At 37.2% G+C, this 27,396-nt stretch overlaps 1 protein-coding gene across 1 annotated transcript; it reads right to left on the bottom strand.

The window, feature by feature from the left end:
* Positions 1-2,529: 2,529 nt before the first annotated feature.
* CCDC34 (coiled-coil domain containing 34) lies at positions 2,530-27,396 on the bottom strand. Its single transcript, XM_025356400.1, has 6 exons — positions 26,382-27,396; positions 21,108-21,246; positions 13,810-13,917; positions 5,420-5,578; positions 4,708-4,849; positions 2,530-3,053 (listed from the first exon to the last, which is right to left on the bottom strand). The coding sequence occupies exons 1-6, from the start codon at positions 26,837-26,839 to the stop codon at positions 2,839-2,841; spliced, it is 1,221 nt and encodes a 406-aa protein (XP_025212185.1). The 5' UTR covers positions 26,840-27,396; the 3' UTR covers positions 2,530-2,838.

Below are 27,396 nucleotides of genomic sequence, written 5' to 3'. Positions count from 1 at the left end.
GGGTTTCCTTCTACTTCACTGGCTGCATATTTTCAGGATCCTTGCTGGCTGCTTAATCTGTAAATATTGGAATACTCAGCTTTCCCTTTTTACTATCTAAACTCTTCCGAGGTAACCTGATCAAGTCCCGTGCTTTTACATACCATGTATGTGCTGATGTTGCTCAAATTTGTATCTCCTATCTTGGCTCTCCTCAGAGCATCATATATTTAACCATGTCTACCAGGTTATTAAGTTGGTATCGCAAACCTAACAAATCTAGGAAAGAATTCGTAAAGACTTTCCTCTCCTCATCTCGGCCCATACACCTGCTCTTCTCAATCTTCATATTTCTGGTATAGTATCATCATTCACTTAGTATTCAGGCCAAAACACTAGTCATATCTGATTTTTCCTCCTTCTCTCAATCTGACATCCCAATGTTAGTGGTCCTGTTTGTTCCACCTCCAAAATAAATCCCACATTTATCTCTACTTCTTACCATCTCACTGCTGCCATTTTAATCCAAGCTATCATGACTTCTCTGCTGGATACTGCAAAGTCGTCCTAATGGGTCTCATTGCTGCCGTTCTTTGCCCCCAACAGGCCAGCTTCCTCAGAGCAGCCATAGTAATCTCAAAGGATAAACCAGATTTTATCAATTGCCTGCTTAAAATCTTCCAGACACTTCCTATTACGATTAGAATAAAATTCAAACTAGTGAACTCAGTATACATATGAATAATGACTGAATGACTGTAAAGACTTATTAGGATTATAGTTATAGCTGAAAGTTAATCTACTCTGTAGAGTTGGTTTGTAAGATATAACAACTGTATCTAAAACCCTCACAAATTCAGGAATATGTATACCATATGTTTCTTATAAACAAGATTATTGCTACCCAGGCAAACTCTATGTTCTCTCTATATAGGTGAATTTGCTCAAGTAGAATGATCATCTGGAAGTTTCACTGTATCTGACAGGTTCTGAGAAGTATGCTCATGCCTCTAAATCTCAGCAACATTTGGACCCACTGAACCCTACTGATTCTCAATAAACTGTTCTCTGCTTAGAAGTAAGTAAATTTTCCTAGACTTCTGATGACATGAATACCCTTCAAAGAGTGTGTTGCTGTTTTCTTGCATTGACCAACACCACTGCAGATCACCAGAAACTTGGCAGATGACTCATCTGACAGAAACATGGAATATATTCTAAATAGAAGTCACTTTTAAATGAACTGGTTGAGTCTTATACTGCCGCAATAAATTTTCATGTCTTGATCATCCTCTAAAAAAGATAAAAGACTTTTAAATTTAATAAAAAATGCTAGGCATTGTTTTGGTAATCATTTGAACCATTATTCTTAACATTTAACATTTTTAATATTAAAAAATAATGCAATAATCCTAATTTTGAAACTAGCAACCTAATTATAATTAATATTTACATATTTTTACAGTGTGGCAAAATATTATCAGTGTCTCAAGACTTCTACACATTAATCTAAGATAAGAGTACAAAACAATGGTTTTGTCTTTTGTTTTTTTCCTTTTTGTGGAGAATGGGGTCTCACTATATGGCTCAGGCAGGTCTTGAATTCCCCAGCTCAAGCTATGCTCCCGCCTCGGCCTCCCTAAGAGTTGAGAGTACAGGCATGAACTACCGTGCCCAGCCAGCATATAAAACAATGTTTTAAAATTTTCCTTTAGAGGCCAGCGCAGTGGCTCACGCCTGTAATCCCAGCACTTTGGGAGGCCAAGGTGGGCGGATCACAAGATCAAGAGATCAAGACCATCCTGGCCAAAGCAGTGAAAGCCTGTCTCTACTAAAAATACAAAAATTGGCTGGGTGTGGTGGCATGCGCCTGTAGTCCCAGTTACTTAGAAGGCTGGGGCAGGAGAATCACTTGAACCTGAGAGGCAGAGATTGCGGTGAGCCGAGATCACGCCACTGCACTCCAGCCTGTGCAACAGAGCGAGACTCCATCAAAAAAAAAAAAAAAATTTCCTTTGGAAATCCCAACCCTGATTTATTTGTAACAAAACATGCCTTCAGTTAGTTAAAAATATCCCAGGCTGGGCAACATAGGAAGACCCTATCTCTGCTAAAAAAAAAAAAGAAAAGAAAAATTGCTGTACATGGTGGCATGCTCCTGTGATTTCAGCTACTCAGGAAGCTGAGGTAAGAGGATCATTTGAGCCCATGAGTTCAAGGTTACAGTAAGCCACTATCACCCTGGGCAACAGAGCCAGAGGGAGACCCTGTCTCAAAATAAATAATTAAATTAATATAATATAAATAAAATTAAAATATCTACACAGGGAAAAATATGCCAAAACCCATCAGCAAAGATGTTTTTGATTACTCTAGGGTGCTAACCCACTTAAATTCTAAACCACCATCCCTTAAACTTCTTTTTCTATTTCCTTTTTTTTTGCTTTAAATTCTTCTAAGGCTTACTCAAGCATGCAGTTTAGAGGTGCTTGTTTTGAACAAATTAATCTTATGTTCATAAATGTAAACTAGTAACAGAGTATAAAACACTACAAGAAAAACTGTTAATTTTATTGGTATTACAGTATATTTTTAATACAAGCTAAATATAAACACAATTCTTACATATTCAGCCACTTATTCTGCAAAACAACATGACAAGATCAACCTTGAAAAGTTCATAAAAACCAAAATCCAGAAAATATCTTCCTCAACTCTAAGGACTCCATATACAAGTGCAAAAATTGCTATTTGTCAATAATCACATTAAGTGTTGAGTTATTGACTGAGCAGTAAAAAACTATTTCTGACTTTTAAATTAAATAGCTCCAGATAAAAGCATGTTATTTTCCACATATGCTATCTTTGTATTCTGCACAGAGTTCCAAGGCAAAGATTGCTTCTGGCTTTATGAATTACCAGAGATGATGATTTGTGTGGCTGACTTATCACAGGTCTTTTACTCTTCCTTCCTGAGAGATCCTTAGCTTCTTTGGGAGGTGGCATATGAATTGGTTTCCACGGAATTGGATTATAAAAGGCTGGTTCTGGATAGGAATTTCCACTGTAAAAACCTAAAATTATTGAAAAATCAGATCAAAACAAGGAAAAACTTCTTGACATCAAAGAAGCCACTTAAAACTTCTAGAAAAATGTTAAAATGTCAAGTGGACAAATTATCACTAATAAGCCAATGTGATTTATTTAAAACTTAAACTCCTTGATATTTTCAAAGTAACACTTTCCAAATACAGTAAATATTACAGTTAAAATTAAAACATAAATGATAATTCTAAGAATCCAAATAACATTAGTGTTAAAACCTATGTAAATGCAAACTCCTATAAAATTTTTACTAAGAAATTAATTTTACAATCCTTAAATTGAACAAAACTTTCATTTTCTTAACTCAGTCTGGGAAACCACTGATTGTGTACTAGCTTCCTCTTGTCAGATAATGAAGTTTACAGAAAAACATTTATTCTTCATATGAAGTTATAGTAAATCAAGATTCTTGTTTAGAATCACAGAAATTCTGAATCAGTGTCAATAAGATTTCACAATATCACTGTAATTGTGTTATGAGTTATGGAGCATTCTTTTGCTAATGTATATGAAATGTTTAAAGTATTGTGATGTCTGACATCTAATAAGCACATTTGAAGGAAGAACATTTTACAAATCATCTCCACATCCTTCAGTCACTACTGGCACAAAAATTCCTTTATTTCATAATTTATAAAAATGATATCAGCATAAAGAATAAAGAAACTTAAGTACAACATTTGCAGACAAATATGCTGCTTGTTAGAATTAAACTCATTAAAAATGCCAAAAATTAATAAAACAATCCATTATTTTAGTAATTAACTTCTAGTCAATATGTTTAGTATTCCCACCTAAACTTTTAAATTTACTACTCAATTACTGGGTTAAAGCCACTGCTTATTACTCTTTTTTTCAAGCAAGAAACAAAAAGGAGCAGGCCATGCTCAGTAGCTAAAACAGATGACCTTCGTGACATATGAGAGAGGCCTAATCCTGACAGCAGGAATGTGTCTTTCAGACACTGGCAACCCACTTTGCATAGATATGTCAACACTCACTTCACCAAGATGGTCAAAACAAAGTCTGGAATATGTTCTATTGTGTGAACAAAACAGAATGGGAGTATTTTAATAATAAATCACTTAAACAAGTGAAGGCAGCTGTCAGCAAGGTATGAACTTCCAACATGAAGCACAAAGAAAAACATGCACTGCCCTTTATAATCAGACCAAGACTAAAGGCCAGTCGGTTTTGTGTCTGGTTCATGTGCTGTCTAGTATTCTACCTAACACAAAGAATGTGCCAAGGACACGGGAGGCTCTGCCTTAGAGAGGGTTAGAAAGAGAGGAGGCAAAACGACCCCTTAAAATATATCCTGATTAAGGCTTTATCATTGAAAAAGTGTAAGAGAACATTATTTATTTCTTAATGTTAGGAATCATTACTTTAAAGCGTAAGTTTGCAGTTTTGTAACTATTGCTTTTAAGAAATACAAATGTGGAGAATGACAGTACATTTGTAGCATCTCCATAGGAACATGGTATGTTTATAATATAATCTTCCAGAAAATAGTAATTTGAAAGAAAAATAATTTTTACACATTTCTATTTCTGTCAAAAAGAGTATAATATTTGCTTCTGCAAACCATATTTATGTAAGCCACACAACATAAAAACCAACCTGTAAGTTTTCCATTGGCATAACCATAGCTCTTTGCAGCTGGACGAGGTTTATGTTTCGCATTTTCTAACCATTCCTGAAACTTTTTTTCTGCTATTTCCTTTTTCTCCTGTAATTCAGCTTGCTGTTGTTTTTCTTTTTCCTTAAAATGACAAGACCAAAATATTTCCAGGGATATTCTGTAACTATATATTCCATTCAAATTCTACTGATTTTTTTTTTTTTTCTCCAGTAGCTGTCTACCTCCAATGGCTTACTGGCCATAATACTGAATCATATTTTTATAATATGAGTAGAATATTGAACATGATCAGGGATATACGTTAAGGTGTCCAGCTCTGAAAAACAGTAAGACATCAAACCCACAAAGAAAAAACTATTTGCTGTTTTCAAAGAATAGTAATTTATAAAATGGTAGTAAGACTTCCCATAAAGTGCATTGAAAAATATTCAAAAGGAATAACAGCAACAAGTTTTAGACTTGACTAAAATAATATCAACAGGCTTACTATTTCTCAACTTAAGAAAACTACAAATGCATATTCATTTTTGAAACTTAAACACAGCATAACAGGATAAACTAGGATAGCTTCACGCATTTATTTTATGCTAAGCTAGTGCCAATTTTCTATTAGATACTTTTTCTAAGATGTAGTTGACACATATGAACACCAAAGTTATGTATTCTAACTGGTCACTTTAATAAAAATACCTTTTCTTTCTTCTTCCTCTCACATTCTTCAGCATTTTTTTTCTTTAACCATTCTTGATATTTGTCTTTTGCTTTTTCTTGTAAGTATTCTTTCTCCAGTTCCTTTGCTGTTTTTTCTTCCATTTCTTTATTAATTTTTTGTTCTCTTTCTTTTCTTTTCTTAAATAAAAATAGATAAATGTTAATTGTAATACCAGTAATGATCCTCATCTAAGGAAAAACTGTTGTATCCAGCAATTTTCTAAACTAAAATAGACATGGTATCATGACAGCTGGCACAACATGGTTTACAAAAATATATAACATACCTGCAATTAACAGTTCAATGTCAGTCTCCCTGCTGAGCTATCAGTTTCATGAGGTCAGTGACAAAGATCTTGCTCACCAATATCCACTCAGAGCCTGGGGCAGTACTGAGTGAAGAGCAGGTGTTTGATATGGTTTGGCTGTGTCTCCGCCCAAATATCATCTTTGAGGGACCTGGTGGGAGGTAACTGAATCATAGGGGCAATTCTTTCCCATGCTGTTCTCACGATGGTGAATAAGTCTCATAAGATCTGATGGTTTTAAAAAAAGAAGTTCCCCCGCACAAGCTCTCTCTGTTTGCCTGCTGCCATCCATGTAAGACGTGACTTGCTCCTCCTTGCCTTCTGCCATGATTATGAGGCTTCCCCAGCCACACGGAATTGTAAGTCCAATTAAACCTCTTTCTTTTGTAAATTTCCCAGTCTCAGGTATGTCTTTATCAGCAGCATGAAAACAGACTAATACAGTGTTCAATCAAAATTTGTTGAATAAATAACAGTGAATAAAAATTACAATCTGTTAGACTGTCTGAATCTTAGCATTTTTTAATGGATATTTACTCTCATTCTAAAACAGGGGCTATATATATACACACACAATTTATATATATATGTCAAAAAAATCAAAATATATGTATATATACATATATTTATATAATATACATATACATATAAATTTTTATATATATAAATACACACACACACATATTTCCAGGACAGTTTGTCAGTATTAATATTTGCATAAATCTTTGCCATCGGTGAATTAAGAGAGGAGAAATGAATAATGCTCATTAAACACTGTATGTAAGGGCACATCCAGACAAATCTCTGGCTATATAATTCTTCCATAGACCAGAGGGTGGCAAACTAAGGACTGCCAGTCACATCTGGTCCACCATCCACTTGTATTCCTAAATGAAGTTTTATAGGAATGTGGCCACACTCATTTGTTTACATATTTATTGTTTATAGTTGCTTTTGCACTATCATAGCAAAGCTGAATGGCTGCAACAGAGATTGCAGGACCCCAAAAGTTTAAAATATTAACTGGCCCTTTATAGAAAAAAAAATATTGATCCTTGATACAGATTATAACTCAGTATTTTTTCCTCCTTATTTAAAAGATAATCTGCCAACACAGCTAAATTCTAAATAACCAATGACATAGCTAGTCTTCTTTATCAAAGGTTTGGAAACAAATCTGCAAGGCATAAAAAGTATATGCAAAATAAATGCCATACATATCACCCAGGCAAATAATTATGAGCCAAGAAAAGAAATTTTTCCCTTGAAAGCAGCTAATAGAATACATTAATATAAGCAATTCAATTAAGACTCAACCAACAAACATCGGTTATAGACAAGGTATGTCTAGGGCTGTGCAGGAAAAGACAAGTCTTAAAAATCAAAGCTCAGGATGGGCGCGGTGGCTCATGCCTGTAATCCCAGCACTTTGGGAGGCCAAGGCAGGTGGAACACCTGAGGCCAGGAGTTCGAGCCCAGGCTGGCTAACATGGTGAAACCCCATCTCTACTAAAAATACAAAAAATTAGCTCGGCGTGGTGGCGCACGCCTATAATCTCAGCTACTTGGGAGGCTGAGGCAGGAGAATTGCTTGAACCCAGGAGGCGGAGGTTGCACTTAGCCGAGATCGTGCCATTGAACTCCAGCCTGGGAGACAGAGCATGACTCCATCTCAAAAAAAAAAAAAAAAAAAAAAAAAACTCAAGTAATTCCCCCAAGGAGTATCAAAGCTGCTGTATTTCCTTCTTGCTGGGCAGCCAATAGCTGTGAAACAGAATCTTTTCATGCTGAGAACTCAATAGCCATTGGAACAATACTGGATTTTAACTACTTCAAACTGTCAGAAGATCTACAAATTGAAAAGGACCTTAGAGCATATCTTGCTTAATTTCCATGTGACTCATGACTGTCCTCCACAACTTTACCTACAAGGAATCAACCAGTTCTTACATTGTTTTTAATTATAGCAGCTGACATTTATTGAGTGCTAACTATGCCTGTTACCATTCTACGTACTTTATTTGTACACACTGTCAATTAATTCTTACAATAATGATGTGAGGTAGATACTATTATTATCCCATTTTACAAAGGAGGAAACTAAGGCACATGGAGGGTAATTTGCCTAAGGTCATAGAGACAGTGAGTGGCAGATCACTACAGACATCATACAGAAATCAAAATGGGAGAATCCTAAAAACAATTTTATGCCAATAAATTCAATATTTTAAATGAAATGTCAAAATTCCTTAAAATATGTCACTTCCCAAAACTAATTTGAGAAAAAGTAGTGTCTGAATAATCCTCTACTTATAAAAACAATTCAAAATTAAAAGCTTTCCTACAAAAATTCCAGTCACTGAAAGCTTCACTAGTAGATTCTATTACACAGTTAAAGATATTCCATATTTTAATATAAAATATTATTGTGGCATATCTTAATAGTATCAAATCCTAAAAAAATGATTTTAGAATATAGAGAAAAAGTAAACACATTAAAGCTCATTTTAAGAGTCCAGCATTATTCTGATATCAAAACCAGGCACGGAAATTACAAGGTAATATCAGAAATGTTCCATAGGAGTGTGGCTAGAAAAAAAAATATATGTTATAAATATACATGTTATAAACATATGTATGTTAATGTTATAGACATGTATGTTAATGTTATAAACATATGTATGTTATATATATGTATATATAAAAAAATATATATTATATATCAGGAACAAGGCAAGGTAACTGCCCTCATCAGTAAAAACATGAAATATTGAGAAATATATTAACAAAAGATGATACTGCTATACATTGAAAACTAAAAAACACTGCTGGGAGAAATTAAAGAAGACATAAATAACTGGAAAGAAAAACCATGTTTATAGATTTAAACTTTGATATTATTAAGATAGCAATTTTCTCCAAAATGATCTATGTATTTATATTTAGCAGAATCCCAATAGTGTCAAGCACTATTAGAACAGGCATTATTAGGGAAATTGATAAGCTGATTCTAAACTGTATATGGAAAGATGCAGGGCAACTAAAACAAGTTTGAAAAAGAATTAAAGACCTGGAGGATTTACACTATCTGATTTCAACAATAATAAAATCAGAACTATAAAACTATAGTAACAAGTTAGTGTGGTACTGCACAGGATATAAATCAATACAACAGAATAGAATCCAGAAACAGACCTATAAATATATGGTCAACTGATTTTAGACAAAGGTGCCAAAGTACTTTAATAGGGAAAAGATTATCTTGTCAATATTGTTAGGACAATTGGATATCCACATGCAAATAAATGAATCTTGACGTTTAATGCATACCATACATTAAAATTAAACTGAAATAGACATATAGGTAAAGCTAAAGCTATAAAGCTTCTGGAAGGAAATAGTGGAGAGTATTTTTACCCTCTTGTGGTGGGCAAACATTTCTTAAATAGAACGCAAAAAACCACCAAGTATTTTAAAAACTGAAATACGGAAATTCATCAAAATTTAAAACTGCTCTTTAAAAAATACCATTAATCGCCGTGCGCGGTGGCTCACGCTTGTAATCCCAGCACTTTGGGAGGCCGAGGCAGGTGGATCACCTGAGGTCAGGAGCTCAAGACCAGCCTGACCAACGTGGAGAAACCCCGTCTCTACTAAAAATACAAAATTAGCCGGGGTGGTGGCACATGCCTGTAATCCCAGCTACTCGGGAGGCTGAGGCAGGAGAATCGCTTGAACCCGGGAGGCGGAGGTTGCGGTGAGCCGAGATCATGCCATTGCACTCCAGCCTTGGCAACAAGAGTGAAACTGTGTCTCAAAAAAAAAAAAAAAAAAAATACCATTAATCAGTGCTTCTTCTTGTTAGTGAAAAAAAAAAAATACCATTAAGAAAAATTAAATGGGGAGTTCATAACCAGCCTGGCCAACATGGCAAAACTCATCTCTACTAAAAATACAAAAATTAGCCAGGTGTGGTGGTGCACTCCTATAATCCCAGCTACTCAGGAGGCTGAGGCTGGAGAATCACTTGTGCCTGGGAGGCAGAGGCGCAGTGAGCCAAGACCATGCCACTGTACTCCAGTCTGGGCAACCAGAGTGAGACTCTGACTCAAAAAAAAAAAAAAAAAAAGAGAGAGAGAGAGAAGAGAGGGGAAGGGGAGGGGAGGGGAGGGAAATGGAAGGGAGGGAGGGGAGGGAAGATGGATGGATGGAAGGAAGGAAGGAAGGGAAGGAAGAAAGGAAGGAAGGAAGGAAGGAAGGAAGGAAGGAAGGAAGGAAGGAAGGGAGGGAGGGAGGGAAGGAAGGATTAAATGGGAAGAAATATTTGCATCACATATATCTGAAAAGGGACTTATAGTCTGAATATACAAAGAATTCTCATGTAAGTCATACAACCCCTTCAAAAAATGGGCAAATGACTTAAATCAACACAACACAAAACAAGCCAACAACAAGAGATGTAGAAATGGTCAATATGTGTTATGGACTGAATTGTATTCCTGCCCCTCTCCCAAATTCCTATGTTAAATCCCTAATCCCCAATGTGACTGTAATTGGAGACAGGATCTTTAAAGAGGTAATCAAGTTTAAATGAGGTCATAAGGGTAGGACCCTAATCCAACAGGACTGGTGTCCTTACAAGAAGAAGAGACACCAGGGATATGTGTGCACAGAGAAAGCACTGTGGGGACATAAAAAGACAGCCGTGGAGAGAGGCCTCAGGAGAAACCAAACCTGCAGACGCCTTTATCTTGATTTCCAGTCTCCAGAACTGTGGGTAAAGATATATTTCTGTTGTTTAAACCACCCAATTTATGGTATTTTGTCATGAAAGCTCTAGAAGACTAATCCAATAAGCTTATGAAAATATGCTAAACATCATTAAATCTCAGGGCAATGAAAATTAAAACAATGGCATACCACTCCACACTCACTAGAAGGACTTAAAATGAAAAAGATTGGCCATACCAAATTTGTCAAAGATGTGGAACAATTGGAACTTTCTTATAACAGTAGTGGAGATGTAAAATGGTACAAGTACTTTAAACAAATGTTTGGCAATTTCTTGTAAGTTAAACACATAATTACCATATAGCCCAGTTATTTGGGTGGCATTCTCTTGGGTGGCATTCACCCAAGAGAAATGAAAACAAGTGTACACAAAAAGACTTGTACATGAGTGGTCACAGAATTTTATTCATAATATCCCAAACTGAAAACTCAATTGTCCATCAACTAGTGAACAGATAAACAATTTCTATGAAATTGAATGAAACAGATAAACATACTCTATGAAATGTATTTCATAGAATACTATAGTCAGCAATAAAAAGGAATAAGACATGAAATAGGGTAAGTTTTAAAACAAAAGACCAACACAAAAGAGTATATATTCTATCATTCCATTTATATGAAATTATAGAAAAGGCAACTCTAATCTACAGGTACAGAAAGCAGATTAACGGTTTCCTTGGAGCTGAGGCTGGCTGGGGGCAGGGAGTGGGGGTGAATGCAAAGGAGCACAAGGGAACTTTCTGGAGTGATGAAAATGTTCTATATCTTTACTGGTGCTGGTTACATGGGTACCTAAATTTGCCAAAGTCATCAAATTTAAAATAGTTGTATTTTATTGTATGCAAACTATAGCTCAAGGGAATTAATTCTGAAAAAAAATCAGACAGACTTCTGTAGGATTTAAACTAAAGAAGAGTGAACAGAATGCCTTTAGTTAGCAAGAGGAGGACACAGCAGGCACTCAGAGTAGTCACTACTACTGAGAGAGGAAGCAGCCACTAACTGGCTTCAGATTTTCTGGCATGTTAGTTCTACACCACACAGAGCACAACAATAAATCTTCCTTCTTTAAAGACGCTGCACTGAGAGAACCTTTGTTTCACACAACTAAAGGAAACTAACATAACAATTGGCTACTTTAAGTTTCTGGATTTCTATTTTGCTTTATCCAATAGTGCTTTGCACATACTAAAAGCTGAGTAAATATTTGTTGAAAGCATGAATAATGTGATAACAGTGTTATCAATCAGACACCTTGTTCATCTGAATTAATGTCTTACATTAGAAAATCAGTTGTGTTTTGAGAATTAGAAAGTATTTTATTTTTAAATGATTTTTTAAAACATTAAAAGTAAAAGCCCTTTTATAAAATATGTGATAACACTGTCATAAACACATCCAGAAAATAAATTACCACGGTAACACAAATGTTAGGAGTACCAGATGAGATAAAACATTCATTTTAAAAGCACTTAAGAATTTACAGTCATATTATAAGAAACTAGCTTTGCTAATGAATGCATAAATTCTTTTTGTCTGATTTTTTGATAGAACACAGTGAAAATGACTTAGAGAAAATAGCAGCCACAGATACAGCTAAAATGTGAATGAAGCTGGAGGCAGCTGAAGACCACACACCATGAAATGTAAACAGAGGAGAAAAAAGCTAGATGCCAGACAGGAAGAGAAGAACCAGGAGAGCAGTCTTTACAAATAGAGGTAAATGTAACTATGTCTGAAAGAAGAAATCTGATAGGTCTTAAAGAAAAAAAAAAATTTAGAATAATCAATTATTCCTTAACATGAACAAAAGTTCTGCAGAACAGGTAAATATAACTTCTCAGTTTTATTTTTAAATAATTCTCAACATTATGGAATTTTGCCTTCAATAACTAGTGATTCATGTCAGGGCAAGCCACTTCCCTCCAAAAGAAATAATTTTTTTTCTTCAAATAATTGGATTAGGTCTACTGCCAGTAATTAAAACAGTGAATATATTGTCTCCCAGCAGTATCTCACATTCTTAGACAAACAACAACTAGGTTTGACTGGCATGGTAAAATTAGCTTAATGGAGTTAGAAGATAAGAGGGACTTTTAGAGGAAAGAGCAAACTATTCTGCATGTATAAAATAATTGTGTTTTATAGTTACAAATTTCAAAAAGATACTACCCAAACTTTTATAACAGTCACAGAGACTTATTTTTGAATTTATTCACAAAGATCTCTTTCGTGTTATATCATGGGATGAAGCAACCTTTTTTAAAAAACCAAAGTAATTGACTTCTAAACAAATATGGTTATAACACACACATACATCTAACCAATTTCCTTCTTGTAATACCCGGATGAAGAAGGTTATATCATCTTCAATTTACTGAAATTATTTACATAGTACTCTTATTAACACCACTGGGCATTAGATCAACAATAAAAAGTTAGAATTAAAATTTAAAATATTGTCCTGCAATTTAAACATTTTCCAAATCTGTAAGATTGGATTACAATAATAAAAGCAATACCATTCTAAATATGTAAAAATCACAACAGAAGACAAATTGGCCACAGAATAAGTATTTTTAGAATTTCTAATATGTGTGATCTATACAAGAATATATTAAAATTAAAAGGAAAAAATGCATCCATTCAATGAACATCTTCACTCAACTATTTTTGTACATTTATTATGTGCAGGTACTCATCTAGCTCCTGGCAAACTGAACAAAAGAGGCAAAAATCCCTGCCCTTATGTAGCTTACAATCCAGTATAAGAAGTAAACAATAAATTGAAAGATGTAATGGAAAGAGATCACAAACCGGGAAGTAGTAATTGTAAAGAAAAGGAGGAGACAATTAGGAACAACAGAAGAATTCTAATTAAGCCTTGGTGACCGAGAAGACAGCTGAATGAAACAGAGAAATGGCAGAATGGTTTTATGAAGGAGGAATGGGCAAAATGGGTTGTTTTAGATTTGCAGACTTGGAGGCACTTGCCATAAGGATTTAGAAGGTCAGGCCTAGAGATACAGACTTGGTGACTGCCTGCAGGCAAGTATTAGTGCAAGCCACAGGAGGGAAAAAGGAGAAAAGTAGAGGGCAAAGGGCAGAAGACAGAGACTTGATAAATGTCTACCAGGATAGAAAAATAAAAGAAGCCAGAGAAGAAAGACTCTAAGATAAATATTTTTTAAAACCTAGGTAATGAAGTGTAATACGAAGATTTTGCGAAAGAGATACCAACGTGTGTATGCATTTTTCCCTCCTTACCTCCTCATTCTTTTTCTGAACCCATTCTTTGTGCTTTTCTTCAGCAATTATCTTTCTTTTTTCACGTTCTTCCATTTCTTTTCTTTTTTCTAGTTGTTGATTTAATTCCTGTGGATTTTATTTAGACAAAAGGCAACATTTAATAGAAGTACCCAAATAATGTATATTTTAAAAGTCTGAGGTTATTAACTAAATTAAACAAGAATATAGTCTCCTTTATACAGTATATGCCACTAGTGGCAATAACTTACTTAAGTAACCAGTTTATGATGAAAAAAAGCATTGGTAAAAGTATAAGTCATTTTTTAGAAATGTGCAAATAATTGCTTGGCAGCAAAACACTAGTTTCCTAGACTAAACTTCAGCTAAATTACCCTCATTGAAATCAACTTTCCCACACATAAATTTTGGCATCACTCTAAGCTACTGGCAGAAGCTCAAGAGAATTGCAACTTTTTTTTTTTTTTTTTTTTTAAGTTATAAGAAGCTTCTGGATTTCTGATGAAAGATAAAGCATAGGAATTAAATAATCCCTATATTAAAAATTTAATTCAGAGTTACACAAAAGAAATACAAAGAAACCATTCAATTTTCCTTAGGGAAAAAAAAAACCCAGAGTTTTCTTCACTGATTTTATAGCTGCTGAAGTGTAAAACAAAACCACATTCATATCCCAGATTATTTAACTGCCTTGCTGTCACTCGAATCTACACGTTTGGGCATTTCCTCAGGAAAAAGAATGTGAAAGGTATGGCCAAATAAAACTACAAGTTGAATGCCACCACTCTGTCACTCATCAGTTAAATTACTCCATTGGTTGAGAATGCTGTTCAAACTAGACTTCACTAGGGCTCCACAACCATAATTACTGGTTATTTTTCTTCTCTGTCTTTAGATACTAATAGATATCTTACGTATCTTCTATTGGTCTCCACTCTCCTCCCCAGGCCCCTGTTTCCCAAAGACCTACCTACCTGGGCATGGGTGGTAGTGGGAAAGACAATTTTCCAACCCTCAGACTAATTCCAGTGTCTTAAATGAAGATAAAACTTGACACCAAGAACATCTCTTTTGCATTTTAAACAACTGGTCACAGGAAATCTGTCTTCCATAACCTCTCATCCTAAAATTCTGCTGCACAGAAGATAGCTACCCTCACTCAGGAAGTCTTCCAACTTTTAAACACTATACCCCTAAAAGCAAATATCCATCTTTATTTTAAGGATTTTTCATCACTTCAGCAACTATTGTTCTTTGATTACTTACTCAGTATACTTTTATGGTACAGCTACTATGAACCTAGCAAGAACTGATATAAAGATGAAATCCCAGAAGTCTCTGATCTAATGTGATTCTCTATACACCAAAGAAGTAAGTGCTACATTGTGAGTTATTGCATATTATAAAAGTTCAGAGAAAGGAAGGGAAGATGAGGAGAAACATCTTCCCTTCCCCCCAGCCTAGTATACCAGGCTAGTAAGAAATGAGCACCATATGAGGAATAGTGAAAAGATGGCTTCAAAAGGAGAGAGACTGAGAGGTGGGAGGGGTTAGAAAATTTAAGTGTGGTACTAGCTAGGTGGGGAAGGTCTTTTGAGACAGGCAAAGTAAAGTGAATGTTATGAAACAAGAATACCTGGCAAAAGGGAAAATTCAGAGCTCTTAATGACAAAGGCTGAAGACTGCATTTGAAGGGATGAGAACTATTCTGAGGAAGACTGAGTTTGCCATAGTATATGGGTTATAAGAAAAAGAAGGTCTGGGCCTCTGGGCCAGGCACAGTGGTTCATGCCAGTAATCCCAGCACTCTGGGAAGCTGAAGCAGGTGGATCACTTGAGGTCAAGGGTTTGAGACCAGCCTGGGCAATACGGTAAAACCCTGTCTCTACTAAAAATACAAAAATTAGCCAGGTGTGGTGGCAGGCACCTGTAATCCTAGCTACTAGGGAGGCTGAGGCAGGAGCATTGCTTGAATCTGGGAGGTGGAGGTTTCAGTGAGCCGAAATCACGCCACTGTACTCCAGCCTGGATGACAAAGTGAGACTCCATCTCAAAAAAAAAGAAAAGGAGAAGATGGTTTGGACTTATGTCAGGAAACAAAAGGGGGGAAAAATTATGCATATATATATATATATATATATATATATATATATACACATGTACACAAATACATGTGTATATATGTATGTCTATATATGTATATATACAAATATATAAATATGAAAGACATTAATTGATTAATGGGCTAGATATAGACCTGACAACAATATACCAAAACTTTTCCAAAATAGTACTAAATTTTATTTTCAAGAAAAGTAATTATTGGCCAGGCGCGGTGGCTCAAGCCTGTAATCCCAGCACTTTGGGAGGCCAAGACGGGCGGATCACGAGGTGAGGAGATCGAGACCATCCCGGCTAACACGGTGAAACCCCGTCTCTACTAAAAAATACAAAAAAAACTAGCCGGGCCAGGTGGCGGGCGCCTGTAGTCCCAGCTACTCGGAGGCTGAGGCAGGAGAATGGCGTAAACTCGGGAGGCGGAGCTTGCAGTGAGCTGAGATCTGGCCACTGCACTCCAGCCTGGGCGATGGAGCGAGACTCCGTCTCAAAAAAAAAAAAAAAAAAGAAAAGTAATTATTTAAATGTATAAAGACATGATTTACTATATATTTATGTCCTTTTTAAGATTCTTCATTTAACTAAACTAAAAAATCAGAAAAAAATAAGCCCTGTACTCCTATTTGATGGTTAACAAATTTTAGTTAACGTTGATTGAGGGGTTAAAGAAAAAGGGTCAAAATGTACCTAGAAAATGCTACCAATAACCCAAACAGTGTTCAAATCTCAGGATGTCTGTTCAAGTAATTTGCCAAACCAGAATATACATCATATTTTGAGACAGAACCCTCCCTTCCAAGGCTGGCCCTACTTAGAATTTCCCACCCTGAATGACTCCATGTTTACCACAAAGGCCAATCTCCTTCTGGACACAGCTGGAGTCTTCCTTCAAAAGGTCCCTACATGGTCTTCTGGTATACCACTGAATTGCAACAGGATTAGAGATAGCTATTAATATTTTCCCATGGAATACAACACTTGATTATGGAAAACCAAAATCCAAAGAAGATCTTAAACATGCATTTGTATTTCAATAGGTTTTGCCTACTTTCAAATAATTTTTTACCACTGAAGGTAATATTAGAAAAACTGACAGTTTTGAGTTTCTCCAACAGCTCTATATCCTACCCTATTCCTTCATTAAGGACTGATGAATTAAATGGGGAAAGGCAAGATGGTTTAAAAAAAGAAAAAAGAAGGCACCAGGACTATTCACAAACTAGGTAATTTTTATAATTTACAACTGATTATAATAATATGTTAAAGCAAATATTAAAAATTAGAATCAGCCAAAGACCATAGGGAACTTGGAGCAGTTGGCTAAAGGATTATTTTTAATAATTAAAAAGTAAACAAAAATTAAATGACCTACAAAACCAATATACTAGTTTTTCATAATGCTTGGTAACTGATTCAATGTTTACCATATTTATCATCTCAACAAAAGCTACAAATGTATAACATTCTGTAAGTGGGTAATTTTTATGAATTAAAATAATTTCTTAACCTGAGTCCCACAGAGATGTCTGAAACAGACCTAAATGTCTGATGCTCAAATCAAATTTATGAGTGTGGATGATCTTTTTAATGATTAAACTATCCTATAAATGTTCTCTTAGATCTTAAAGGAAGAAAATTAGAAAACCAGAGTTCATTAAAAAATAAATACTAAGTCTGACTCACTTATTTCTAAAATACATCTTGATATTATGGGAAAAGCATTTAAATGGAAGTCAAAGAATTAGGTGCCAGTCCCAGTTCTGCCGCGAATGAAGCCTTGGCAAAATTACGTTTCTGCCTTTCATGCTTTTTAGTTTTAATAGGGATGTGAGATGACTATTCCTTATGGTTAAAAATTTGATATGGTTTATAAACAAATTAGGGAACACAGTAAATAAGACAGAAAAATAAGGAAAACATGAGATAAAAACAAAATAAAGGAAAAGGCAGTGAAAGAATGTGAATAACACAAAAGCTCAACATGAGTTTACAGCAAGCTTAGTTGGCCTATATGTTAGGATATCCCTGGCATAACTGATACGTAAGAGTCATGCTAAAATGGAATCACTTCAGAGTTACGTAATAAAGTAGCCATAAGAAATGTCAAACTACTAAATACATAAAAAGGTTTTAATCTTTCAGTCAAATTACAAATAATTATACCCTGCTACATGCTTATCATTGTGGTAGGGTTTATATTCATTATTTTAATCTTTTCTCAAAACAAACCTTCATAGCAGTTATTATGATCTCCTTTCACATATAATAACTTTATTGAGTGCTTTGTACATATCCTAATGTTCATTTAGTCCTCGTAACAACACTATGATGTAAATACTATTCTCCCCCTTTCACTGATAAGGAAATTGAGACACAGAAAGGTTAAGGATTTGCTGAAAGTCCAAATTTTCAATGCAGGAAGTATGGCTCAAGAATTTACACTTTTAAACCAGGCACCGTGGCTCACACCTGTAACCCCAGCACTTTAGGAGGTGTCGCTAGAGCCCAGGAATTAGAGGCCAGCCTGGGCAACATGGCAAAACCCCCCTCTCTAAAAAACAATAACAAAAACAAAAATTAGCCAGGCGTGGTAGTGTGTGCCTACAGTCCCAGCTACTCAGGAAGCTGAGGTGGAAGAGGAGGGGAGGTCAAAGCTGCAGTGAGCTGTGATCGCGCCACTATATACCAGCATGGGTGACAGAGTGAGACCCTGTCTCAAAAAAACAAAACAAAACCCAGAATTTACACTTTTAACTACTCCACTATTGCCTCTCTAACATCTGGCTTATAGATGAAGAAACTGAGGTTTAGAGAAGTTAATTAACTTTTCTAACGTCACAGAATTAGAATGGCAAGGCTAAAATTTCAGCCTTGTTCTGTGCGACTACCAAGCCCAGGCTTTCTTACTATCTCTGAAATTTGATTAACTTTTCTCTGTATACTGACTAAAAATGACTTGAAGTAACCCGCCTTTTCTTAATATAGCAAGTAACTTCTTGTGAGACTACAGATAAAGCCCAAAACCAGAAATTGAACTTTGTTCTACCATTAACTCACTGGATCAGTATTTTCCAAATTGTAAGTTTAAAACCAATTTAATGAATTATGACCAGCCTTTTGAAAAAAGAACACCAGGTTTTGCACAAAATTAAGATGCTATTTCACATACATATGTATAAATATATATATATAGATATATATGTAGGTACGTGTTTTTATAACATAAAAAAATAGAGTGCTCACTGTGAACAAATATTCTTAAAAGCTACTAACTAAATAATGGAATTAGTCACTGAGGTAAGAGAAGTAAGTCTGGGAATTCAAAAATACACCCTAATTCTGAAAATAAATGAAAAAGCTTTAAGAAGGCTATGAATAGTAATGATATAAATAACAATACAAATAAAAACAAAGCCAGGCATCTTTATACTTTGTTACACTTAATCCTCACAAAACCCCTGTGACACAGGTATTATTTTATTCCTCTTAAGCAGATGAGAAAATGGAAACATAAAAGTTTAAATAACTTGCTTACACCCAGCAAATAAAAAGAATCAGGTTTTTATTATTCTTGCCTAACATCAACCGTAAGGTCTTTCTCAAGCCCTGTGTACTGCCAAGAGGAAATAAGTGCCACTCTCACAGCGCCCTTTTCCAGGAATAAATTTGTAATCTAGAATACAAAGTGTCATACAATAGGAAAATAGCAGAACGTACTAGTTTTCATAATCATTTGAATTATGCCAAGCCTCTGAAACATGTGACTGCCTGCCTGGTTAGAAACTTATCAAATAATAACTGGTTTCAAAACTAACAGAAAAGTTATTCTAAGGAAGATCATGAAGCTTTTGCTCCCATGATTTTGTGTGTGTGCGTTTTTTTTTTTTTTTTAGATGGAGTTTCACTCTTGTTGTCCAGGCTGGAGTGCAATGGTGTGATCTCGGCTCACCGCAACCTCCGCCTCCTCGGTTCAAGCGATTCTCCTGCCTCAGCCTCCCGAGTAGCTGGGATTACAGGCATGCACCACCATGCCCAGATAATTTTGTATTTTTAGTAGAGATGGTTTCTCCATGTTGGTCAGGCTGGTCTCAAACTCCCAACCTCTGGTGATCCACCTGCCTTGGCCTCCCAAAGTGCTGGGATTACAGGTGTGAGCCACCGTGCCTTGCCAATTCCCAGGATTTTTTTTAGCAACAGTTACTAATAGACTGAAATATCCAACAAGAGTGAACCAGTTAACTATATTTTAACAAATATGTAATACATTTTAAATACATTTTAAAATGTATTTTATTAAATATTAGAGAGCCATTTTAAAATGTTATAAAAATGTTTAATGATAGAGAAAAATAATTTTATCCTGTTTCATTAAAAACAAGAAGTGTCCCTCATCATCCAAATCTATTTGGCTTCAGTGTTTGGATAGGAAGAATTCAGACAGTGAGTCTGGATAGTGAGTTTAGGGGATGCCAATTTATTCAAATCTATTTGGTTGCCATGTCCTGAAACAGTAAGAGTTCAAAAAAATACATCTAAAACTATTTGTTTTTTACGTTCATATAGTAAAAGTTCAAAAGAGACTCAAGCATGGAAATGTCCAAAAGTGAGGGAGGCACAGAGAAACTGAAACACCCTGAAAGACTAGCAAGCAGTTTCCCATCGCCCAGCACACAGGGTACATGCTCACTGAGTGACACACGGTAGGATGGGGTGGGCGGGGAGGGGCAGGTAGATTCCTGCCTCTATTTTGTTTCAGTAAAGTTAAAAATTTTACTGAGTATATACAGCTGAATTTACCTTAGTTAAATGTACATATGTTGATGCTCCAGTGTATGTAGACATACAACATATATACACATTTGTACATATTTATTTCAAAATAATTTACATAGAAAATCTGGAAAGCTATGTCATAATACTAACAATGATTATCTTCAGACAGTGAAATTAGAGGAGATTTTAATTTTCTTAATTATGCTTAGCTGTATTTTCCAAACGCTCTAACAATGAACATATTTCTATTATTATATTATAACTTAGTTATTAAATTTGATATAGTAAACTAACATACATGCAAAGACTTTGCTTTCAGGAATAATAACATTAACATTTTAATTTACAACTGCAGCTCTACTTTGTGAGCTCACAGATTAAATAAAAAGAACACTGTCTAGTTTTACCTCTAGAGCTTTCTGTTGTAGCCGGTCACGTTCTTCTTTTTCTTTGCCAATAAACCACACCTCCCATGGTGTCAGGCGGCTTTCTGGTAAGCACACCTGTTTCTGTTGTTCTTGGTTATCTTCTGATTCAACCTCAGTGCTACAAAAGAGAGGCTACTATAGTACTTGTGCAAGAACCTCTTTTGCTTCCTAGTCCAAATCACTTAACTGTACAGTAAAAGCAAAATTTAATACTGCATTTACAATACTGTGATTTTTACAAACATACACGAATTATACATAAGCATACATTTAAGAAATCATGTAAAGAAATTCTAATATTTGAATTAGTTTATCCAACAAACTGCCTTTGAATTCCTTCATTTCTAAAACCACATTATTTAAAACCCCATTGGGATAATCCACACCCTATCCATTTGCCTCAATGCCAACACCTTTTTATTTCTAAAAATCTTACCTGGATAACTAATTACTCATTACAACATATAATCCTAAGCAGATCCTGAAGCGGGCTCTTCCCTTTCCCTCCCTTAAGTAGTTTAGGAAAAAAAGATTATGTAGTACACATAAAGAGAATGATAAAGCAAACATGTTAACAATTAGGGACTGTGGGTAAAGGGTAAATGAAAGTTCTTTATATCATTTCACCTTTTTTTTTTTTTTTTTTTTTTTTTGAGAAGGAGTCTTGCTCTGTCGCCCAGGCTGGAGTGCAGTGGCCGGATCTCAGCTCACTGCAAGCTCTGCCTCCCAGGCTTACGCCATTCTCCTGCCTCAGCCTCCCGAGTAGCTGGGACTACAGGCGCCCGCCACCTGGCCCGGCTAGTTTTTTTTGTATTTTTTAGTAGAGACGGGGTTTCACCGTGTTAGCCAGGATGGTCTCGATCTCCTGACCTCGTAATCCGCCCGTCTCGGCCTCCCAAAGTGCTGGGATTACAGGCTTGAGCCACCGCGCCCGGCCTCACCTTTTTTATAAGTTTGAAATTGTTTTGAAATAAGAAGCCACAAAACATTCTTTAACATTTTGGTTGAATCCCTTTTGCCAATCCTTAGATAGGGTGTATATGACTCTCCAGTCTGGTTACCTCCTAGCACAGTCTCCATCTCCACCATACACCTCTGTCAGTCTGTCTCTTCTGGGTATAAGGAAAAATAACAACTCAGGGTAAAGAGAAGAGGGGCAGGGAAATAAGTACATACATAAATAAAGAACACAAGGACTTGGCCAGATCCACAAACCTCATGAAACTTAGAAAAAGCTTAACCATCAAGCCATAGAAAGCAAGGTTGTTCAGGACATAAGGTAGCTCTAAAGACTAGTTTTATAGACTCAGTTCTTCGTCTCTTTCACATTCCTGCTTCTAGCAACCAATTGCTTCACCCACTGCTTTGCACAACTTTTCTACTTCATAGATTCAGCTTACTCATTATATTCTGCTACTATTATTTCTTAATTCATTCATGCCCTTATGGAATTTGTATTCTAGTGGGAAAGAGACACTGTTGATATGTTATTTCTTACATAAGTCTTTCCTTCTCAGTCTCGCAGAAGGAACCCATCTGCCCCCACTGTAGTGCAGTTTCAACTACCACTACATGATGATGCCTAGATCAAGAATTCCAGGCCAGATCGTCATCTTGAGTTCCAGATCTTTCCAACTACGTGATACATAACTCAACTTAAATATCAATCAGTTGAAAACAAATCTAATCATCCTCTACCATCCACCCACCACCCTTCCCACCAAGAAAGGTACTCCTCTTACAATCCTACATCAGTGAATGGTATCACCCTCCAGCCAGTTACTCAAGCCAGAAGCCCTAGCTCTCTGACTCCACCTGCTCCTTGTCAACATCTAGACCGCCCACCTCCCATACCCACATGATCACCTAGTCATGTTCATTCCTCTTTCCATTTTTGAAAGCCATTCTTGTTTCCTCCAACCTTACAACCACCATCCGGACAAAACTGGCCTCCCTTTCTCCCTTTCAAACGATTATCCACACCTTTTGCCAGATTCATCCCTCAAATGTATCCTTCTATCATATCACTCCTCATCTTAAAGTTCTTCAATGGCATCTTCACCCACAGGATAAAATCCAAATTCCTTAGCCTGACACCCGTGAATCGGCCCTTTGCCTAACTTCCAGCCTCTTCTTTCACCAATAGCTGATCCAGACTCTACATTTCACTTACTAGGTTGATGAATGTGCCACATCCCATGCCCTGTAACTTTCACCTAAATCTGAAATTCCTTTCTTCCACCTCCGCATAGGGTCAGATTAAGAGCTTAGATTTGGGCGTAAAACACCCTGGGGTGAAATCCTATCTGCTTCCTCCTAGCTACGTACATTTTAAAAAAAACTTCTTTAAGCTTCTGTTTTCTTGTCTACAAAATGGAGATGACAGTTGTGGCTGGCTCCCTTACAGGTAGTATTGCATGAAACTATCCATGCTAAAGCACTTAATATAGTTCCAGGCACTCAGTAAGCACTTAGTAAGTCATTTACTATTATTACTATGACGAACTCCTACTGTCCCTTCAAAATTCAACTCCAGCACTGCCAGTAAAACTCTTGGGCTTCCTGTCACTTGTTCATCTCTGCCACAGGCCACGAGTTCCTTAAAGAAAACATATCTTAACTCATTTTTTTTAATTTCAAGAGCCTGGCTTTACGGTCTAGAATATAGTAGTGTCCTAGGAAACATTTGTTGAAAGACAATCAGATCAGTGGGTTTTTCTTTTAAGAAATGACACTTTAAATGTTAAATTTTCTGCCTTAATATTTGTAACAAATGTGTTCAAACTGCGTGGTGCACACACTACAGCTCTACTTATAATCAAGAAAGGCTTGACAAGCGGCTATTTGTGAACAAGATATTAATTACAGCATGGTTTTCCTAATGGATAGTGGTAGAAAAACCAGGATAAAGCTGAATAGATAAACAGCAAGCCCAGAGCACATTATAAAATATTCCAGAAAAACGCTTCTCATTATCTTCTCTGAAGCTAACTTTGAGCTTAATCTCAGTTCTGACCAATACCCTTGAAGGTCAATGCATCTTCTAAACATGGCACTATTTATACCAAAAATACCTTGAGGTAATAACCATTATGTGCAGCTGATGCCTGAGTCTAGCTCAAAGAAGCCTTACCCGATTCGTTTTGCCAGTCAGATCAATGTGGCAGGTGAGGCATGGAGAAAAGGCATAAAATCCCACACAGCTCTAGGTTGCTGTCTGCTCCACATAATATTCGCAGCCCAGAATAATGAAAGGGCTATGACTAGGTTGCCTGCTCTCTTCATCCTGTCACCCACAAGCTGTCCAGGGCACCAAACAGAGGTCAGCATAGTAAGGAGGAGGAATGAGGAAATTTTCTAAACACCTACCTTTCCTGAAAGGAAGTGCTAAGTTTCTAAAGCATTTGACAATGATCACTGCATGTATCTGTTCTTTAGGAAGTGGGAAATGGGCATGCAGTCAGCACATTTATTGAGCACCTAATAAGTGTCTGATACTTGCCACACACAACGCTTGATAACTTCAGCATTCTCTTTTCAAACCCACGTCCCAGCTACTCCTTTGATTCACAGGGACTGAAATGTGATAAGGAAGGCAGCCTTAGCCCTATGGTGCTAACCAGTTGATTCTGGCTTTGCGTAAGTGAGACATACATACATCTGCCTCCTCCCCTGGCACGCTCCATTTAGTCAGGGCTTTGGCTCTTGGAAACTAATGCAAGGTTTCAGTAGCTGAGCGATAGTTCTGATGGTCATTTATTCTGCAGGTCACTAACTTTGTGTCCAGATTGCTTAGTCCAGTTGATTATGCTCAGAAAGTATTTCCCAAAGCCTTCAAATTTACTTTAAATACCTTTGAGACCCATTCAGTCCTGAAGAATACCTACAAAGGCCCAGATGAAAACAGATTACTGAAACCCTAACTCCACCATTAAATTTTACTATCAGGTTGATCAGAGGAGGCCTGTTTCTTGTTGCTACAACCAGCCTGGATGAGTGGCTTACTTGGTTACTCTTTCTGATCTCCATTCCCACCAATGTACTTACTTTCACTTCTCATCCGTAACTAATTCACTCCTGTAACCATGTATATGGGTTACTTCATACGGGTTCCATATTCCATTCACTCATGCTAGATATGAACACCCTATATTGAAGGGGGTATCTTGCTATTTACACATAAAGCATGGGTTCTCTGGCCTGTATTTCTCAGACCTCCTGTACTGTGCCTTACACAGCCTGACAATCAGAAACTTGTAAATGATTTCCGAAGAAAACGCAGTAAGTCTATCCCAGAATGGAGCTGCATTACCGGGCCCGTCTCAGAAATATTCCTACAGGGATAGACCCTTTGTTCCATTTCTATATACCCAGTACTAGGCACGCAGTTTAGGAAAGAGAACATCATCGGTCTATCTTCGTAGTAGACCCAGATCTGCTAATAACTAGGGGCACGCCTTTGAGTCACTTTTAGCATTCTGAGCCATGGTTTTATTATCTGTAAAATAAGTGGACTGATTTAGGATTCAATTCCATGAGAGTAGAGACCAGTATCTTGTTTATGGTTTCCAGTACCTAGACTAATATGTGGCACACAAATTTTGCTGAGTGAATAACAGTAGAAATAAACAAATTAAGGTAGTTTTAATAACCCCATTGATCCTAGCATTCTTTGATACAATGACATCCATTCCTCTGTGCGTACTCAGATCCTATCTAACCACGTCGCCACATGCTGAGGTTGACATTGCTAATCTCTGTGCTTCAGCACTCTGTTATAAAAAGTGACCTGTTTACTACAACCTCCTTCACTAGCCATCAGTATGTTTTCAGAATAACCAACCACAGGTACTACTAAGGTGCAGTAAACCACGTTCTGGTGTTCAGGTTTGGGATAAGAGTTCTGGAGTTCACAATCTGGCTTTTAAGGATTCATAGAACACCTGAAATGGTAGCAAAGTTCTGTGTGTTTGAGACTATGTGAGTTTTTCTGGGAAGTGAGACCGCAGCAATCATATCTCAGGAAAAAAGGATTAAGAGCCGTAGGAAATCTACCGTCATTTCCAAGAATTTGCACAGGGCTCCTTATGTGCAAAAAAACCAAAAACCAAAAACCAAAAAACACGGCACCTCAGTCTGCAAGTGCCTGCTCTGCCTTTGGGTCGGAGGGCAGGAGAGTGTTAGAAGGGGGTACTTAAGAGAGTCTAAGGAATCTTGAAAAAGGCTGAATCTGCCGGGCAGTCTCGGGTTTACCTGGCACACCCCTGTAACTCCATTCCTCTCCGACTCGTCACTTTGGCCTCTGAACCATGGGCATCTTCATCCACGTCTTCCTCATCCTCCCGGTCACCGTCGTCCTCGTCAAACTGGAAGCTCTGGTGGCCAAGGGGAGACAACAGTGACCTGGTGGAATTGCTGCAGCTCAGCAGCAGCGGCAGCGGCGGCGACGGCGAGCGCACCACCTCCAACCCCTGCCCACGAGCGCCCGTCATAGGGACGGAGACGGAGCCCGAGGAGGGCCGTGACCTGGGTCTGCAGTCACCCGTGAAACCAGCGTAGGAAGAAGGAGAAGTAGGCCCCCAGCACCCCGCCGCCCACATCTGGCCCGCCAAGTTCAAACTGGCGGAGCCGCGGCGGGGACGCGCTTTCCCAGCAGGCACTGCGCGCGCCAGACCAGCCAATCTCGGCCGGCACAGACCCTGCGTTGCCATGGCGACGCGTGGAGGCCGGAAGGGCTTTGTCTGGGCCTGCAGAGCTTGGCTTCCTCCGCCCCGGCCTCTCTTGGCCAGGCTTTCCGCCTCTGTAGGAGGAAGGTGCCTGCTGTTTGCAAGCTTGTTTAGCACGGTACCTCCCCATGCCACGGGCGGGGTCCTGGCTCCCTACCGACAACTTTGAGGGTCCGTCCCTTGTTCGCCGTGGTGTTGCAGTTCATTGGGTACATGAAATATGTTACCTGTCACTGAATCAGGGAAAGTAGCAGAAACCAAAACTACCCCCTATATAAGGGGTCAGAATTATGAGCATCGGTCTGATTTCTTTCAGCGCAAGCCGATATATTTTGAGGAGAGGGGAGCGAACTAGATCCAAGTTTACAGATTTATTCCAGAACGCACTTTTAGGACAGTCTTTGCGTGTTTGGTAGCACTTCGTTTGCCTGGCATGTTAAGGGACATAATTTGTCTACACGTGTGAATTTTTGACCTCTTCGAAGCCTCTAGTGTACGGTAGGGCCTGCGTAAAGCACAAGGGATAGATTATTAAAAGTCTC

Source organism: Theropithecus gelada, chromosome 14 (assembly GCF_003255815.1).
Source record: "Theropithecus gelada isolate Dixy chromosome 14, Tgel_1.0, whole genome shotgun sequence".
NCBI lineage: Eukaryota > Metazoa > Chordata > Mammalia > Primates > Cercopithecidae > Theropithecus > Theropithecus gelada.
Note: the sequence above shows the minus strand (reverse complement) of the source record. Positions and strands in the feature narration are given on the sequence as shown.

What these genes read in the sequence shown, in the direction of transcription:
- CCDC34 (XM_025356400.1), bottom strand. Translation starts at nt 26,839, where the DNA reads ATGGCAACGCAGGGTCTGTGCCGGCCGAGATTGGCTGGTCTGGCGCGC. An exon ending in GAGTTACAGGGGTGTGCCAG is followed by an intron (nt 21,247 to 26,381) that starts GTAAACCCGAGA and finishes TCTCTTTTGTAG; the next exon opens with CACTGAGGTTGAATCAGAAG. An exon ending in TACAACAGAAAGCTCTAGAG is followed by an intron (nt 13,918 to 21,107) that starts GTAAAACTAGAC and finishes TAAAATCCACAG; the next exon opens with GAATTAAATCAACAACTAGA.